General features: G+C 38.6%; 3 protein-coding genes across 3 annotated transcripts; all 3 read right to left on the bottom strand.

Annotated features, from left to right (window-relative positions):
- Positions 1 to 9,070: 9,070 nt before the first annotated feature.
- Positions 9,071 to 10,920, bottom strand: LOC141898155 (large ribosomal subunit protein uL23m-like). The gene is made up of 5 exons (XM_074783996.1): positions 10,790 to 10,920; positions 10,427 to 10,576; positions 10,261 to 10,343; positions 10,113 to 10,189; positions 9,071 to 9,993 (listed from the first exon to the last, which is right to left on the bottom strand). The coding sequence occupies exons 1-5, from the start codon at positions 10,810 to 10,812 to the stop codon at positions 9,841 to 9,843; spliced, it is 486 nt and encodes a 161-aa protein (XP_074640097.1). The 5' UTR covers positions 10,813 to 10,920; the 3' UTR covers positions 9,071 to 9,840.
- Positions 10,921 to 11,123: 203 nt separating this feature from the next.
- LOC141898152 (acetyl-CoA acetyltransferase, cytosolic-like) lies at positions 11,124 to 14,814 on the bottom strand. Its single transcript, XM_074783992.1, has 9 exons — positions 14,762 to 14,814; positions 14,183 to 14,317; positions 13,579 to 13,760; positions 13,154 to 13,271; positions 12,764 to 12,907; positions 12,550 to 12,672; positions 12,321 to 12,475; positions 11,752 to 11,862; positions 11,124 to 11,666 (listed from the first exon to the last, which is right to left on the bottom strand). The coding sequence occupies exons 1-9, from the start codon at positions 14,811 to 14,813 to the stop codon at positions 11,496 to 11,498; spliced, it is 1,191 nt and encodes a 396-aa protein (XP_074640093.1). The 5' UTR covers position 14,814; the 3' UTR covers positions 11,124 to 11,495.
- A 131-nt stretch (positions 14,815 to 14,945) lies between these two features.
- On the bottom strand, positions 14,946 to 18,915 carry LOC141898154 (charged multivesicular body protein 1B1-like). Its single transcript, XM_074783995.1, has 6 exons — positions 18,775 to 18,915; positions 18,525 to 18,622; positions 17,673 to 17,888; positions 16,292 to 16,443; positions 15,731 to 15,806; positions 14,946 to 15,636 (listed from the first exon to the last, which is right to left on the bottom strand). Exons 1-6 carry the CDS (start codon positions 18,800 to 18,802, stop codon positions 15,595 to 15,597), a joined length of 612 nt encoding a protein of 203 aa, XP_074640096.1. The 5' UTR covers positions 18,803 to 18,915; the 3' UTR covers positions 14,946 to 15,594.
- Between the last annotated feature and the right edge of the window lie 86 nt (positions 18,916 to 19,001).

Here is a 19,001-nt window from a genome sequence, read left to right as displayed (position 1 = left end):
CTCGAACGGATCCTGTAATCCAGGCTAAATGAGAAGAGAGGGATGTGAAGAGAGGGATGTGAAGAGAGGGATGTGGAGAGGGGGATGTGAAGAGAGGGATGTGAAGAGAGGGATGTGAAGAGAGGGGATGTGAAGAGGGGGATGTGAACAGAGGGCTTTGGAGAGGGGGATGTGAAGAGAGGGATGTGAAGAGAGGGATGTGAAGAGAGGGATGTGAAGAGAGGGATGTGAAGAGAGGGATGTGAAGAGGGGGATGTGAAGAGGGGGATGTGAAGAGAGGGATGTGAAGAGAGGGATGTGAAGAGAGGGATGTGAAGAGAGGGATGTGAAGAGAGGGATGTGAAGAGAGGGATGTGAAGAGGGGGATGTGAACAGAGGGCTTTGGAGAGGGGGATGTGAAGAGAGGGATGTGAAGAGAGGGATGTGAAGAGAGGGATGTGGAGAGAGGGATGTGAAGAGAGGGATGTGAAGAGAGGGATGTGAAGAGAGGGATGTGAAGAGAGGGATGTGAAGAGGGGGATGTGAAGAGAGGGATGTGAAGAGAGGGATGTGAAGAGAGGGATGTGAAGAGAGGGATGTGAAGAGAGGGATGTGAAGAGGGGGATGTGAAGAGAGGGATGTGAAGAGAGGGATGTGAAGAGGGGGATGTGAAGAGGGGGATGTGAAGAGAGGGATGTGAAGAGGGGGATGTGAAGAGAGGGATGTGAAGAGAGGGATGTGAAGAGAGGGATGTGAAGAGAGGGATGTGAAGAGGGGGATGTGAAGAGGGGGATGTGAAGAGGGGGATGTGAAGAGGGGGATGTGAAGAGAGGGATGTGAAGAGAGGGATGTGAAGAGAGGGATGTGAAGAGGGGGATGTGAAGAGGGGGATGTGAAGAGGGGGATGTGAAGAGGGGGATGTGAAGAGAGGGATGTGAAGAGGGGGATGTGAAGAGAGGGATGTGAAGAGAGGGATGTGAAGAGAGGGATGTGAAGAGGGGGATGTGAAGAGGGGGATGTGAAGAGGGGGATGTGAAGAGAGGGATGTGAAGAGAGGGATGTGAAGAGAGGGATGTGAAGAGGGGGATGTGAAGAGGGGGATGTGAAGAGAGGGATGTGAAGAGGGGATGTGGAATAATTACTCGCGTGAAAACAAAAACTTCATCTACTTTTGAGCTATACGGAAAAAAAAACGACTAAAACAGACAAACAACACGTGTAAAATTGAGTACATATTTCAAGTGAGAATTAACTGTAAAATCATGGAAATCTCCACAACAAATCTGGATATAGAATTAAATCAACCTCCATTAGATTACTAATAATTCACTGTCATTTTATCATCTATTTTCAATAAGCCCAAAACAGATTCATCAAATTGGAATCTATCTGGGATTAAACTCGATTATTTTTCTCGCTGTTTCTAAAATTACGGGATTAAAGGGATTTAGGAAGATTAAGAAAAAACCGTATAAATTCCGCTGAAGCTGAGAGAATACAGACTGGTTGTAAAAACAGCTCAGTTTTTAGCAGGTAAGGGTTTTTCGGTTTTCTGCTCTCGCCAACGATTTAGGGACCACCGAAATATCCTTGAACATCTTCTATCCTTAATAGGTGGCGCTATGAAGGTTTTCTGGTGTTTAGTTGTTGCTGTGTTGTTGATTGGAGTTTGGGCTGAAGATATCGTCGATGATTCGGATGATGAAATAACTGATGTTGTGAAGAGGTTAACACTACCTCCTGACTGGCCATGGCCTCTTCCATTTCCCTGGCCACGTCCCCCACATCCCTGGCCACCGGGTCCTGGTCCATGGCCTGGTCCTTTGTACAAGAAGAAAGCTTCGGGAAGGAAATAAATCAACATTTGAAGAAGTGTCAATCGATGTCAAATGTTTAATAAATCCTCATTAAAAATTTAACATTTGACTTTTTTCTTAACAGGATTTTTTTTCCATTATATCTTTCTTAACTGCCAAAAATAAGGCGAATATCAGAATGGAACCAGTTCGACAGTTCTCAGTGAGAACATTTTTCAAGAAAAGATTAGTTGTGAAATTAGAGAAATCTTCACAACAAACCTATATTTGTAGTTTAATTTAATCGTCTCCTATTGATTTTCTAAATACTTCATTCACCGTAATTTTTTCAATAAGCCAAAAATAGATTCATCAAATTGGAATCTATCTGGGATTAAACTCGATTAGTTTTCTCGCTGTTTCTAAGATTACGGGATTAAAGGGATTTAGGAAGATTAAGAAAAACCGTATATATTCCGCTGAAGCTGAGAGAATACAGAGTGGTTGTAAAAACAGCTCAGTTTCTAACAGGTAAGGGTTTTGTTTCCGTTTTCTGCTCCTGTGATCGATTTAGGGTCCACTGCATCGATATTCATTCATCAATAGGTGGCGCTATGAAGGTTTTCTGGAGTTCGGTTCTTGTTGCTGCGTTGTTGATCGAAGTTTGGGCAGAAGAGATTGTCGATGATTCTAATGAAGAATCATCCGATATTGTGAAGAGGTTGATGACACAATTACCCCGCCACCGCTGCAAATGGTCAAGTCCGATAGTGAAACATCAGGGTCCATTTCGCGCGTATCGTGCACTCAATCTCGGGCAACACCTTTTTTCTGATTTCTGGTATTGCGTTCCGGCAATGGCCACAGCTTGAATTTGGTCCTTGGAGATAGAACATCGATAGAAAATAAACGCGTCAAGGGTTTGTTGAACTCAAACTTTTAAAATCTTTGTTATGATATTTTTTCATGAATGGGTTCATTCAAACTTTATCTTTGGTATAATGGCATTGTCCAAAATTCTCGGCCCAGTTTTATAGGCTGGTATCAGCTTTAACCCCAAGTTTAAGTTGACACCAAGTTGAGTTCCTCAATTCATTTCCAACTGAGTTTAAAAACCGTGAGAACTGATATGAATATAAAATAAATTGAATTAAATGATGAAATACATTAACGCAAATAACCATTGATGAAATAGTTTTGAGTCCGTGCTATAACGATAATATAAAATCATGCAATATTCAAGAAAATGAGTTACACGTGTTGAATCAAAGGAGGATTAAGTTGTAAAATCACGGATACCTTCACAGCAAATCTTCATTCAGAGTTTAATCACCTTTCAATTGGTTTTCTAAATACTACATTCACAAAGTAATTAATCACTGTCATTTTAACATTTATTCTCAATGAGCGAAAAACGAATTAATCCAATTGGAATTACACTGTTTCAATAGATTCACTATTAACATAGATAAAACACGATCAGGGAAGATTAGGAAAGAACTTTATAAATTCAATTTCATAAGAAGTTGATAATATTGACTGTTTGTGAAAACATCTCGCAGTTCAGGTAAGGGTTGTTTTAGTTATCTACTCAGCGACCGATTGAGGCAGGAGCGATTTGAAAAAAAATAGAAACGAATTTTCGAAGGGTCTAAATCCCGTATCCTTGATATCCAAGGAATATTTTGGGGCCCAAAGTAATCTAGCGGTACTCTTAAATTGGTCATGTGAACATTGAGATGAGACATCACCAAAACATGATTGGTAATGTTTCGTCCTCACAGGTGGCGCTATGAAGGCTTTCTGGTGTCTGGTTTTTGTTACTGTGTTATTGATCGGAGTTTGGGCAGGAGAGATTGACGATGATGCTGATGATGATGAAATTACCGATGAAGTTGTGAAGAGGATGACATTACGCCGCTGCTGGCCAAGGTCACGGTCGAAACCTCGTCCTCCACCCGGGAAACCTCTAATTCTCTGGCTGTCGTGCCGCGGCCGCTGAGCGTTTTGGGGAGAAGATCCCCGGTACTTTGCCTGGGAAATGAAAGACGCATATATAAAAACACGTCAAGTGTCAATCGACGTGTAACTTCAATGATTAATAAATCCACATTAAAAATTTAAAATGTTCGGTTTGAATTTTCTAATCGTTGAATTCAATTTATCTAAGTGACCATTTCTATTGAAGTTTTCATTTGAATATAACTCAGCAAATATATCCATAACATTCTTAAGTTCTTTATAGGATTCAATTCATTCAACCATTTCATTCTTTGGTTGAGTGCTTTTCGGAAAGTTCCAGATTTCAGTATGACGTGCCCGGAGGCGAAGTATCTTTATTACTCGCATGCCACAGCAGGAAAAAGGATTTCAATCGTTCTCCACCGTCTCGTGCTGCCCCTCTATAAAACATTGACGGTGAAATTGTGAACTAAATGATTTCTCGCGTGCCACAGTTCACAAATTCCCATTTCAGGTTAGTTCGCATATTCTCCGTTAATGTTATACATAGCGGCAGCACGTGACGGTAAAGATCTGTCTGGTGTACCGCCATTTGTTTGTAATTTGTTGTTGTTGTTTTATCTTGTTTTCATCGTTCAGATCTTGGTTTCCCAAAACAAACCACTTATGGATTGTTCATCTCAACCTCAGTGAACTCTTTCTTCGTGACACGTACACTAAATAAAATATTTCATCATACATGAACATATACTTACTATTAATATAAAAATAACACCTGCAAAAACCACACAGCTGCGAGAGGAAGATTAACCGAATCTTTCGGGGATAATTGAAAATATCTGCAAATCTATATAAGAGATTTACTTCAAACGAACATTTCTAATACTTTAATGTCGGATTTATTGCAAAGACACTAGACTGTAATAAATGCATTCATTAAACTGGAGTTAAACTCTGATAAAACCAATGCGAGATAAATCTCCTCATAAATAAACCAATATCAGGAATAGTATAAAAATAGCTGATAGGAAGAGAAAATCACAGAAGATTTCAGCTTCTTATTTGTGTGAAAATCCAGGAGAGAAAAGGTAGGAATTCTACTCGTTGTTTTACCCGATTCTTAATTCATTTACTGGTAATATGAACATCGACTATAACTACACATTTTTAGACATCCTGTTTAGAAGTTGCATCTGTGTTTTGATAATCTTAATGTAGTAACAGTAAAAATATCTGCTATTAGATTTATGAACACATTTATGCTGATAAAATGAAAATTCTCATACTGCGATTTACGAGGAATGATTTTGATAAGTTCCATAACGTTTCAGCTGGGTGACTATGTACACCTCGGGATGGCTGTATTATTTCAACCGCTACAAAACTATTTGGTTCCATTCTAATATTTCTTCTTTCTGAATCTTTTTCTAATCTAGTGTGAAACTTCTTATTCATGTAAATAATGCATTTAACGATATTCTTTCATCAACAGTTGACGCTATGAAGGTTTTCTGGTGTCTCGTTGTAACCGTGTTATTGGTTGGAGTTTGGGCAGAAGAGTTTAATGATGATTCTGATGATAAACGAACTGATGTAAAGAAGAGGTTTATTCTGCCAGATGGCACACGGTTCCATATGCAGTGGCCGAATTCGCGGACATACGTTCCAGAAACTGATTTCTTACCAGTTGCACCCAACTTTCCTCATCCTATACCGCAGTTTGTCCTCGACCAGATCGAGAGAATGCGGCAACAGGGAAAGAAATAAATGAACATCGAATTTACGTAATTACATTTCAATAAGTAAGCGATGTAATTGAAATGTCTAATAAATTCACATTAAACGTTAAATTTTGAATTAAGTTCTTTAATAATAGGAGTTATTTTCGACCTTGAAATGCGGATGATTTCCTCTCAATGGTTTCGCCATTGTGATATCTCCAGTGTTTATTCTGAACCAAAAGGCGCAAAAGCCTGAGACCCAACACTACGAGTAACGCTATACACCTTACACTAGTCTGGCTGTTTTCTGATATCCCCAATAGGTAGCGCGATGAAGGTTCTCCTATATTTGGTGCTTGGTGCCGTTTTGTTAGGAATTTGGGCTGAAGAAACTGAAGAAACTGATGACGATACCGATGATGAAATAACTGATGTTATGTAGAGGAAAATGAATCCTCGGCACCGAGCTCTTGGCCTCGTCCGCCGTTTATCAGACGTCGATTTCTGGGCAATGCTGTTTAATCGAACTCGTTGCCCTCCGTTCTGTTAAACCTGTGGTAAATAAATCCACATTGAACATTAAAGATTATCTATCTCAAATTCTGACGATTTTAATCACAGGTTTCAATTCATTTTACCACTTCTATCTTTAAGAGTACTGCCTAAAACTTCTAGCCACGGATTGCAAAGTGAACTACGCGACGAGGTGGGCCGCATGCCACGGTCTGAGAGTCAACTACGCGACGAGGTGGGCCGCATGCCACGGTCTGAGAGTCAACTACGCGACGAGGTGGGCCGCATGCCACGGTCTGAGAGTCAACTACGCGACGAGGTGGGCCGCATGCCACGGTCTGAGAGTCAACTACGCGACGAGGTGGGCCGCATGCCACGGTCTGAGAGTCAACTACGCGACGAGGTGGGCCGCATGCCACGGTCTGAGAGTCAACTACGCGACGAGGTGGGCCGCATGCCACGGCCTGAGAGTCAACTACGCTATTTGTTGGGCCGTTTCTTATTTCACAATGTCCTCAAATAGGAACGAAGGAAATTGTTTTTGTGTTTGTTCATTGCCGTGTTAATGGTGGATGGGGTTTGGGCAGGCGATAATTCTGATGTTGAACTCTCACGGGTCCCCGTGTAGCTGCCTGAACCAGATACTTAGAATACTTAGAGCATCGAGCCACCGCGAAAGAAACGTTTTGGTTGAAAATGCTGACTCTAATGATGAACGGACTGATGTTAGGAGACATGTTTCAGGAGATTAAACCCCCGAGAGGCTAACATTTTACCGGTACTCAACTGGTTTTACCCGGGCCGTCGAAAAACAGTTGACGAATATTTACCAGTTTATGCAATGAATTTAGGAATCTAATCGCTTGATGAAATTAATGAACGCTGATTTAATTCTCTTTTTCTGTTTTGATACCGGGGCTTCAGGTGCGGGTTCCCATGCAACTTGTTGTTTGGGAAACGACAGCTGGCTAACCCTAACCCTATCTCATGTTCGATCGAACCCAAGGTGAAACTTTCCTCTTGATTCGAACGTGCCGCAACACGTACCAATGCTCCAGGTCATAGACTGCTGAATTTGGATAATAAGTGAAATTTACAGAATTTTTTGTTTCAATCGAAAGACAACATATTTGGAAATTTCGGTTCCAGTTCATGTCAACAATTTCCGCCGAGCCTGGAAGTTACATACTTTTAGCAGAAAGTTCTTACGGTGCAGTTTTTTTCAAATGTCTTAATAAAAAGTACCTCCATTTTAAAGAGCTCAAGAAAAAACCTCTCATATCAATAATTTATCACACAAAAATCCAATGGAGTTTGAGTCGCGTAAAAGGAACGTTCTGATGGAAGCTGCTGATGACGAACGAACTGGTGTTAGGATCCATAGGTGCCCGAGTGGCTAGCTTGGCGCCGATTTCAGCAGAAACAGTTCATGCAATGAATTTAGGTTCAATATTTCATTTAAAATATACTATATAATATAAACACGTGTTATGACAACAGCCGCCAGAGGATGATTAACTTCATCTTTCGGGGGAAATTGAAAACATCTGCAAATCTATATAAGAGATTGACTTCAAATGAACATCTAATACTATAATGTCGGATTTATTGCAAAAACACTAAAATATGACTAACATTCATCAAACTGGAATTAAACTCAAATAAAACGACTGCGAGTTTGATTAATCTCCTCATAAATAAACAATATCTGGAAAAGTATAAAAACAGCTGACATGAAGAGAAAATCACAGAAGATTTCAGCTTCTTATTTGTGTGAAAATCCAGGAGAGGAAAGGTAGGAATTCAATAAAGGCTTCATATGAGTTTTGATGATCTTAAAGTAGAAACAGTAACAATATCTGCTAGATTTATAAACGCAAATCTATGTTCAAATAAAAATTCCTGCCTGGAAATAATATGAGTCAAAGTTCCACAAGTTTTCAGCTGGGTGACTGACAGGTTCAAGTATACCTAATGATGGCTGTATTATTCTAACAGCGACTATTTGGATTAATTCCAATATTTTTACTTTCGGAACTCAAATTTTGTGATTTCTAGTGTCAAACCTTTTATATACGTACGGTTAATAATGTATTTAACGTTATTCTTCACCAATAGGCGGTGCGATGAAGGTTTTCTGGTGTCTCGTTGTAACCGTGTTATTGATTGGAGTTTGGGCAGAAGAGATAGATGACGATGATGAAGAAGTTACTGATGTGAAGAGGTCATGGAACAACTTTTCGTCGTTCAAGCGGAAAAATAATCCAAAATTTGCAAAACTACCAGTTAAACCCGCGAAAACGCTGCTACAGGGGAAGAAACAAATGGATATCAAATCGATATAATTACAATCCAATAAGTAATTGATGTAATTGAAATGTTTTAACAAATTCACATTAAACAAATTAATTTTGAATTTAGTTTTTTTAGTAATAGAAGTTTCTTCGAACTTTGCATACGGGTGATTTTGATTGATTCTATTGATTTCATAATCAAACCAACCAGTCACAGACGCACGCACGCACGCACGCACGCACGCACGCACGCACGCACGCACGCACGCACGCACGCACGCACACACACACACACACACACACACACACACACATGCCGGGAATGCCGATACAAGGACTTAGATTTGGATAACAGAAATTGAAGTACTGGACACATTTCCACAGTTGTGAGTTAGAGTTAACTCTTGAGTTAAAATGAGTTAATTTGCAATAAGTTAACAACTCTGAGTCAAATCTGAACTCACGACTGGGAACTGGATCCAGATATAAACGTAGTAGTATAACACCTTAATGTTTGTCATGGTGTCAGCAAGGGCACGAGAAGATTTCTGGATGTTGACAAATAAAGAAATTTATATCCCTTGGTTGCTACGAATTTTTTTTGTTTCAATCTAAATACATGATATACGGAAATTTAGGTTCCGGTTCGTGTAGACGATTTCCATCCAGCCTGGAAGTTACTTTTAGCAGAAAGTTATTACAGCGAAATTTTTTTCAAATGCTAGTTTTTGATCTAGTAAAAACGAATACTTTTATAAGTCTTGATTTTAAATAAATCGTTAGACTAAATAAACCTCTTATATAATTCATCAAACATAAATCCATTGATTTATACTTTAATAATATGTATCAAATAACGCAGCTGCGGCTGCCGCAGGATTTACTTTTTAGCAACGAATTTATCTTAAACAATTACTTCAAAGGAAATATTGTAGTTATGTTCTAATAATGTATTATAATATGCCCATAAGAAATATACTGATACATTATTCATTAAACTGGAATTATGCAGTAAAAAATACTGATGGTAAGGATTATTATGCAACTGTATAAAATGTGCGGTTGTGTGTAAGACGACGATATCATCACAGGAATCGATGACAGCAGCTTCAATACGTGAAACGTGAATAAACATCAGCAAAACAGGTAAAATCGCACACTGTAATTTACGAGATAAAATTTTGAAGATTTATTTGATTGAAACCACGTCAACTTTTTGGCCACGATCACATGATCACATTAGTCGATCTCGATCCTGACTCTTAGTCGATTCTTGACCACGGTACAAATCATTACACGCCTATTCGTTATTGGAACTCTATAGTTTTCTAAATATAAATATCCCCAGACAGGCGGCGCAAAGAAGGTTCTCTTGTGTTTGCTTCTTATCGCCGTGTTGTTGATCGGAGTTTGGGCTGAAGATATTGATGATGATGAAGAATTACTTGGTCTTGTGAAGACAAAATCGCATAGTCGACAACGTCTTAGTCTCGTCCGCGTGGATGGCTGAAAAAGGTGTGGCACGAGCCAAAACCTACTCCTCCAGCAGCTACCGAAACCATGATGCAACAGCAGCTACCTAAACCATGACGGAATACTCTGAACTTTCCAGGAATTCACATAATTTTTATTAGCTTCATTTCGCTGTTTCTTAACATCGTCGAGAACTTTTTCCTGAGGAGTCTTTTTACCACCGAACAAATCAGGCCATTGAAAATTATCGTCTTTCTGTCAAATAATTGAAATAAACAAACTGTTTATCAAATAATAATAAAACATGCAAACAGCAGTTTATCTGAATGAGTGCAGGTGATGAGGATGTACAGAGGCTGCACATTCATACTTACTAATTGTACATAAGCAAAATGTTCATCGTCCTCTGGTGGAATATCGTGACCATAGTAAGGATGTGTTTTCTTCTTCCCTGAAACAGAATATCAGACATTACAGAGTAATATAGACTATCATTGAGGGGGGTACGAACTAAATACTGACCTTGTCTGAACTCAGTTCTTATGCTTAAAACTGGCACGTTATAAATCTTCTCTAAATACTGTTTAATATCATTTTTAGTCATCCTTAAAAGAAAATACAAAATATTAATCAATGATTTGAAAAATGCCCAAAAATGTGTGTGTAAAGAGAAATGGACAATACTTACTGTGGATGAACGTGAAACATCACATAATCTGAAGGCAGTTTTTTCTCTGGTTTCACGAGTTTCATCCAAAATTCGGGGAAAAATATTCGAATTTGTGGATCGCCTTTAACGTAAAGAGGGTAGGGTTTAACTAAACGCTTCCATAGTGGACTGAAAAAAAGAGCATACAGAAATTCATATAGCATAGACAAATTCATATAATTATTTAGCAGCAATCGGTTGAGATAAAAGCTAATAGGGAATGGATAAAATCTGACCAAAGAAAAAAGATGAAAAAAGGTTTTTAGAACTGAAATTTTCTGCGAGGAGATCAATGAATCGGTGAAAAAAATGAATTTTGGGGTCAAGACAAATAAAACTCACATCCACGGTTTCAGATGAGACATATTTAACGATGAATTTCTTCAAAATGATATCATATGAGCTAAAACAATCTTCCACCGATGATTTGTGTTCGAAGTGAAGTTTTGTATCAATAAAGTGTATAATTGAATTGAATTCTGTAGTATGTGCAGCATGACCGCAGTACTCGCTTGCCAGAGGATCCTTGTTCTTGAGTATTCGTGTAACCCCGCGAAGTCCTTAGTATCGGAGCAATCCACTGCAATAACCGGAGCATTCCTTAGCAAATTGAAGCCGGCCACACATGAAAATCCATTTCAAATATAGTTTAAGAAACGCAATTGATTTTCAATCATTCACACACGAGTTTTTAATATTGAATAGTTTATAAAACATCATCACATGATAATTTGAAATAATTGACACTCACACACACTCTGATTACAGTAACCTAGAGACCCCAGTCAGTATATATGCTCTACAATAGCCTTTTTGAGTGGATATGTTTTGCAAAGAGGAATGCATCTTTACCACCACATAGTTAATAACTACACAATATAACTCTGGAAAAGTCGTCACATTATTGAACCCAATTCAATATACTGCCATCCGATCACAAAATATATGACACTAACTTGAGTGAGTTTCATTGTATCCTTAATCTGAAGTTTCAACACATACTGCAAACCCATTCCCCGCGATCCCCTGACGCATAAAGCTACTACTGCTAGCAAGTCTCAACACACATAGCGAACCCCATACCACCCCCGACACATAAAGCAGCCACTCCTTTCTTCGCTCCAGTTCTCTTCATATTAAACAATAAGGTTACTAGAATACGCGCTCCAGATGCTCCAATCGGATGACCTAAAGCAATCGCTCCACCAGAAATATTCACCTGAAATACAGAAATAACATTTCATTTAAAATTCAAACGTGATATTCATTAATTCGGGAAATTCAACCGCACTGAAAAAACAAACCTTGTTTATATCACAGTTTAATTCTTTAATCACAGCTAAAGATTGAGCAGCGAACGCTTCATTAAATTCGAACAAATCGACATCTTCAATCTTCCATCCACATTTACTCAACTATTATAGAAACAATAGAACAATAGAATCTACCCTACTCTACTAGAGACAGGACACGGTTCCACTGTTCTTGGTCTTTATATTTTGACTCATGCATAGCTGATCGAAAAGTGAATTAATGTTCTAAAAACAATAGAATCAGTGATTGGCATACTTATCCTACTCTAGGGATAGGACACGGTTCCACTGATCATGATCTTTATATTTTGACTCTTTGTTCGCGGAACTGGGTCCTGAGCTGTAGAATTGGGCACTGAACTGTGGAAACTAAGTCAAGCATAGCAGATTGAAAAGTGAATTAATGCTCAGGGGCCTGTTGCACAGTCGGGACTTAAGTACAAAAGTGGTCTTAAATCTTAAAACTGGTCTTACATTGTTAGATTGGCTATAGAACGAAGTTGGTCTTAGGCTGGTCTTAAGTCTAAGCCATGACTATGCAACCAGCCCCAGAGACTTACAGCAGATCTGACGGCTGGGATCGGTCCAGTTCCCATCACTGATGGTTCTACTCCAGCCTGAGCCCAGCTCACAATACGAGATAAAACTTGTAAATTCCTCCGTTGAGCTTCAGCAAGAGACATTACAACTACAGCAGCTGCTCCATCATTGATACCTGCAAATATATCAAACAAAATATCAGTGACAAGCTGCAGATCCATTAGAGACAGGGATATTAGAGAGAATTACCTGATGAATTTCCAGCAGTGACCGTACCCTGACCGTCAGTCTTAAAACAAGGTTTTAGCTTAGATAAACCATCTATAGTACAACCAGCTCGAGGAAATTCATCTTTAACTATATCAAGTGATCCTGAAAAATCATACACCAGTAAACATTCATTTTTATAAACAAGAAACTGATCAATACAGAAAAATGATCTTTACAAAACCCAGAGCGAAACCTTTTTTATGAGACACGGTCACTTTAACCAATTCATCCTTGAAATATCCTTTATTTTGAGCAGTTTCACATTTAGTTTGAGATTGAAGCGCGAACGTATCCTGTTCCTGACGACTGATCTTCCATTGATTCGACACATTTTCAGCTGCAGTAAAACAATAAACAACATAAAATTCATCTTTTTGAGAATTCATGTGAAATAATTCACAGGGTCCCATTTCACGAAAAAGTTTACCTCACATTTTTGGAAACTTCATTTTTCAATGAGGACAAAAATTCAAGCTTGACAGTTTTAACCTAAAACTTTTTCACAAACTGGACCCATAGAGGTTCGGTAGGTTAGATCAGGGAAGTGTGATGACATCACACTTCCCTGGTTAGATAGATTTACCAGTTATTCCCATATGACAACCACTGAATGCATCGGTCAGTCCATCATGAATGGTTGTATCGATCAGTTTCAAATCTCCAAACTTAATTCCACCTCTAGCGTGCATACAATGCTTGCCCTTCAATCAAATAAATAAAGGAAACAATCTAATATACGATATAAAATCCCTGCACACTAAGAATAGCAAGAATCAGAAATGTTTCCTTGAGCTAAAATCGCTTATTTAAAATTTCAACTACATTGCCTTCTTCAGCAATTCCTACAGATGTCCTCAGTATTTCTGAAGATATGACTATAAAGCCTAAGATCAAAACTATTAGCTCAAGGTACATTTCAGATACGTTTGCAAGGGGATTTCATATCATCTTTACAACAGAGACTCACAAGAGTTATTCATCAATGTTAATGTAATATTTGTAATTTACCTGACTCATGCTTTCTGTCCCACCAGCTACGACTATTTGAGAATCACCAACCAGTATGGATTGAGCCGCTAATGATACAGCTTTCAATCCTGAAGCGCATAACATATTAATACCATACGCGGGTACAGTGACAGGTAAACCAGCTTTTATACTACATTGTCTTACTGCGTTCTGTCCTGATCCTGAAGAGATACAATCATACATCTTATTCAGAGTCATGTCAAAAATAGAGGATTGTCATGTTTATCAGAAACCCATGTTCATAGCGGTACTCAAAATTATTAACTCCAAAATTGATCTAATTGAATTAATGAAGTAGAAACTTTTACATGAAAACTTTTTCATGAGGAAAGTGAGTGAACAAATAGACCAGCTTAACCTCGACAAAATGATTTTCCCTTCAATCAATGTAACAAAAACTGAATTCATTTAAGTAGTAAATTGGAGTTAATCCTTAATAGTGAAACTGGAGCCAGGGCCCTGGTTTTTACTTAGACCAGTCTTAACTTAAAGTTCATTTGAGTATACCCAGGGTCAAATTTGATACCGCGTCTAATAGTACGGTATCTATTAGTATAAAACTGGATCCTCCACTAATATTTACCTGCTGATAACACATGTCCCATAATAACCTCAGAAACATCTCCAGGTTTTACTTGAGCTCGGTCCAAAGCTTCGCTTATAACAATCGATCCCAATTCCTGAGCAGATACTGTGTGAAGTGCTCCATTGAAACTACCTGAAATACGGTAGAATCTATCCAGTTGTACTTGCAGAAACTAATCTAATGATGGATAAAAATTTAAAAACTCAAGAGTTTTTAAATTTTTATCCATACTCTGGTCCCACTGCCACTGGAAAAAGATGGTCAGTTTAGTTGTTTTTACCATCAAATACTTTTTAAAAAAATTTTATGGAAAATAGATATTGCGAAATTACAGGTAAAGCTAATTGGACAATCTGTAATGTAAGTAATGTGTGTCTGTGGAAGCGAGGGGGTTAAACTCTCGCTGCTGCGCAACTGAACAGCTGAACAGCTGAACTACTACATTCACATTCTGATTTTCATGGATATTCACAAATGGATAATTTTATAAAACAATCAAATTGATGAAGGAAATAATACTTTAGTTTTTGGTCATATTTAGATGACACGTTATAAAGAATATCAGCGATAATTCACCTATAGGAGTCCTGACAGCTGATACTATCACTACTTCATCGGAGGAGGCCATATTTACTACAATCTACAGAAGGTGGCAGCACCTGGTGGAGTCCAAATCAATCGTATTGCGCAATCACAAATAGATAACTCTTTATCAGACAGTTAATTACAATAACGTATAGTTTATTTGTAATACATACATGTCATATATCAATAGCTAAGATGATAATTCTTACACAATTGCTGGTGATGATAAACCTCTGACTTAAAACAAACAATATCTTCGATGGATTAGTATATTAGAACAGAACCATTTTATTAACTGAATGAACAATAATGATTTGTCAATTCTTAGAGTTAATGATTTGTTAAATATGAAATATTTGTTACACGTGAAACTTCACTGAAATACAATCAGTGAAAGAAACTAAACTACAAGTATATCACAATCTATTTACATTATATACAAGGAACAACACATAGGTGATTAATTAATCAAATTTTCTTTTCGGACTGTGAATATTTGTCTGATTTGAGAACAAAATTCTAGTTGGATGGTACATCATTCAGGATCAAAACGCTCATCTTTGAGTTGAGGGGAAACTATAGTTTGACTGAGGATGAATGTAAGGGACTGAAGTTGCTCAGAAGGTGGTTAGAGTCGTCAACAAAGTGACAATTAAAAGTCTATTGTAACCACAGATAAAACCACTGGTTAAACTCAAATCAACCCTTGAACAACTGATTCCAAAATGATACCAGACAAACCTATCAAGTTTTACAAACATTTGAAAAATACTTTTAACAACGAAAACTAGTTCGAAATAATGAGAAATAATTCTGATTCTGATTCAAGTTTGTCGTAGTTTTGCCAAACGCACCGATAATTCATCCTGAATTAGAGAATAAATAAACATAGGAAAGTGTTACGAAATGTCTGAATTGTTTCAAACTTTTTGATAATGAACTACAGGTACAAGTACTAACCTGTTCGTGTGAAGCCGCAGTAGATGCACCGAGTGAACCTGTTTGACCAGCAGGCAGTTCCATATTCACTTCCAAACTATAATAACAGAAGACAATAGATTTCACGACGCGTTAATTCTATTTTCAGAGAGGAATCTGTAGTATACACGAGGGAGGCTGGCAATGAATCTCGATTTAGAAGGTTTAGCCCATTTCAAACCTTTATTCTTTCATACATGCAGTTTTTGAGTATTATGTTCCTACACTGCAGAGAAGCGAATAGATTTTTAATTGTATTGATACATTCGTATTTTAGTGAGTTCATAATGTCATTTAAAGTTGTTATTCATGACATGCTATTATGTTTGTGAGTTCAGTAATCTAATACTTGTACAGATGAATGATTACAAACTGTTGAACTTTGAGAAATAAAAGTCTGTTATAAACCATATAAGTCAGAGTAGAGTCTTTGTCTCTACAAGTGTGGCCCCTATAGAGACAGGGGTATATAGAGGGCCATACATGGGGGAAATCTAAGTATATATCCCATAGGTAACTAAAGGCAATGACACATAAATTTACCCATGTTCATCAGCGACTTGTTGCATTAAAGTATCGACCTCATTCTGTGGTACATTCAAAGTAGTTGTGGCCTGCATTGAACCATCCATTACTTGTGTTTGTACATCCAGCTGTTCGAATTGTTTCTCAAATTTATCCATTAATGCTTGCACCTATCAAAACAAAAACAGCCGTAAGATGAATAAGGGTCTGAATCAAAATCTATCAAAAACCAACAGTTTGCTTTATAATTGTTGGGACTGCGGCTGAAGAAAATATTTCATTGAGTTGAGAACCAGTGAATGAACAAATTGTTCCAAATCAATTTACGTAAAATTCACCTAAAACTTGAGACTAGGAGTCTACTCGAGGTACTGAGGAGTCTACCGTAGAGTTGACCAGTACCGAGGACTGAGGAGTCTACTGTAGAGTCGACCAGTACCGAGGACTGAGGAGTCCACTGTAGAGTCGACCAGTACCGAGAACTGAGGAGTCTACTGTAGAGTTGACCAGTACCGAGGACTGAGGAGTCTACTGTAGAGTTGACCAGTACCGAGGACTGAGGAGTCCACTGTAGAGTCGACCAGTACCGAGGACTGAGGAGTCTACTGTAGAGTCGACCAGTACCGAGTACTGAGGAGTCTACTGTAGAGTTGACCAGTACCGAGGACTGAGGATTCCACTGTAGAGTCGACCAGTACCGAGGACTGAGGAGTCTACTGTAGAGTTGACCAGTACCGAGGACTGAGGAGTCTACTGTAGAGTTGACCAGTACCGAGGACTGAGGAGTCTACTGTAGAGTTGACCAGTACCGAGGACTGAGGAGTCTACTGTAGAGTTGACCGGTACCGAGTAAAGAGGAGTCTACTGTAGAGTTGACCAGTACCGAGGACTGAGGAGTCCACTGTAGAGTCGACCAGTACCGAGGACTGAGGAGTCTACTGTAGAGTCGACCAGTACCGAGTACTGAGGAGTCTACTGTAGAGTTGACCAGTACCGAGGACTGAGGAGTCCACTGTAGAGTCGACCAGTACCGAGGACTGAGGAGTCTACTGTAGAGTTGACCAGTACCGAGGACTGAGGAGTCTAATGTAGAGTTGACCAGTACCGAGGACTGAGGAGTCTACTGTAGAGTTGACCAGTACCGAGTACTGAGGAGTCTACTGTAGAGTTGACCAGTACCGAGTACTGAGGAGTCTACTGTAGAGTTGACCGGTACCGAGTAAAGAGGAGTCTACTGTAGAGTTGACCAGTACCGAGGACTGAGGAGTCCACTGTAGAGTCGACCAGTACCGAGTACTGAGGAGTCTACTGTAGAGTTGACCAGTACCGAGTACTGAGGAGTCTACTGTAAAGTTGACAGGAACCGAGTAAGAAGGAGTCTATATGTTAAATAACCTACCTTTTCTAAATCCATAGATTTTAAGGCAGCGGCCATAGAGTGACAAACACCTGACATTGAACCAGTGACTTGTTTCATAGTAACTGCAGTTTGTACTCTCTGTGAAACTGCATCTACTCTAGAACTCAATCTTATAAAATGCAAAGCCTGATTCTTCTGTCGAATGGCGTTTTCCGCATAGATTTTGGCCCCATCCATATTTCCCTTTTGAATGGCCTGAAAATATCACAGAAAATATTGAAACAACAAAACTGGTGGACTTCATCATTACTATGAATACCAGGGCCCAGTTTTATAGACTGGTATTATCTTTTATCTTTAACCTGGGGGTTAACTCAATTGAAAATGAATTAAGTTAGCCCCCCCCCGGTTAATGTTAATACCAGTCTATAAAACCGGGCCCAGATGACTAATTACTTGTTAATTACAACCCTGGTCTAGTACCTAGCCGTTGTTCCCCAAACAAGGAAACCTGTAACAACGACTGGCATTCAGACTAACTAAGGGGAACCCTAATCGTTGGTGGTAAGCTTTTTATAATCGGATGGGCTTATACGAACTTGTGAAAATATCTGATCGTGAAACTAAACCACAGACAGGTTACTGACTAAGGGGACCCATAAACCATAAGACTGGTATTCAGACTACTACTACCCTGTTGATGGTAAGCTTTAACGATCTGTATGTAGGCCTTTGTGGTTTGTGAAACTGCTATCGCGAAACTAAACCACAGATAGGTTACCGACTACTACAACTTTACAACCCCTGTTTAAAAACTAATCTACAAATCGCATACATCATTTGTTAATACAGGTGTTAATAAACTTCTTCTTCAATTTGATTTAGGCCTACCTTTTTAAGCTTGAGTTTTTCAGTTTTCTCTTCTTTCTCACATTTTTTTGACGATCTTTCCAGATTCTTAGCAGCAAACTTCAAGTTGAAAAGTTCCTCTGCGGTTTGTTATGAAGGATTAACCATTCTCAGCAATAAAATTCATTTATTATGTTTATTCCAATATTCGGATTATTGACACTCAGTTGATTGAGAGTGCCAGAAGACCCTCTCCTCCTCATTCTTACAGCTATTTCTAATAAAAGGATACTTTCTAAATTGTTTCCACCACCAAACATTTTTACGAATCGTATTTAAAACCTTCTTTTTACTTCAAAAATTAATTATCAGCAGACCGTGAATCATTGAATCATTACTTACTGTCAACAGCGCTACCTAACATCCATATGAAAATCCTGTTCCGTTAGTTAGTGAATCGAGAAATGGGTAGCTCCGAGTATATCAATCCCATCAGGGCATTCCATTCACATCGCGGTA

This window comes from Tubulanus polymorphus, chromosome 1, assembly GCF_964204645.1.
Source record: "Tubulanus polymorphus chromosome 1, tnTubPoly1.2, whole genome shotgun sequence".
Taxonomy (NCBI): domain Eukaryota; kingdom Metazoa; phylum Nemertea; class Palaeonemertea; order Tubulaniformes; family Tubulanidae; genus Tubulanus; species Tubulanus polymorphus.
This window is presented reverse-complemented; position numbering and strand designations above follow the sequence as displayed.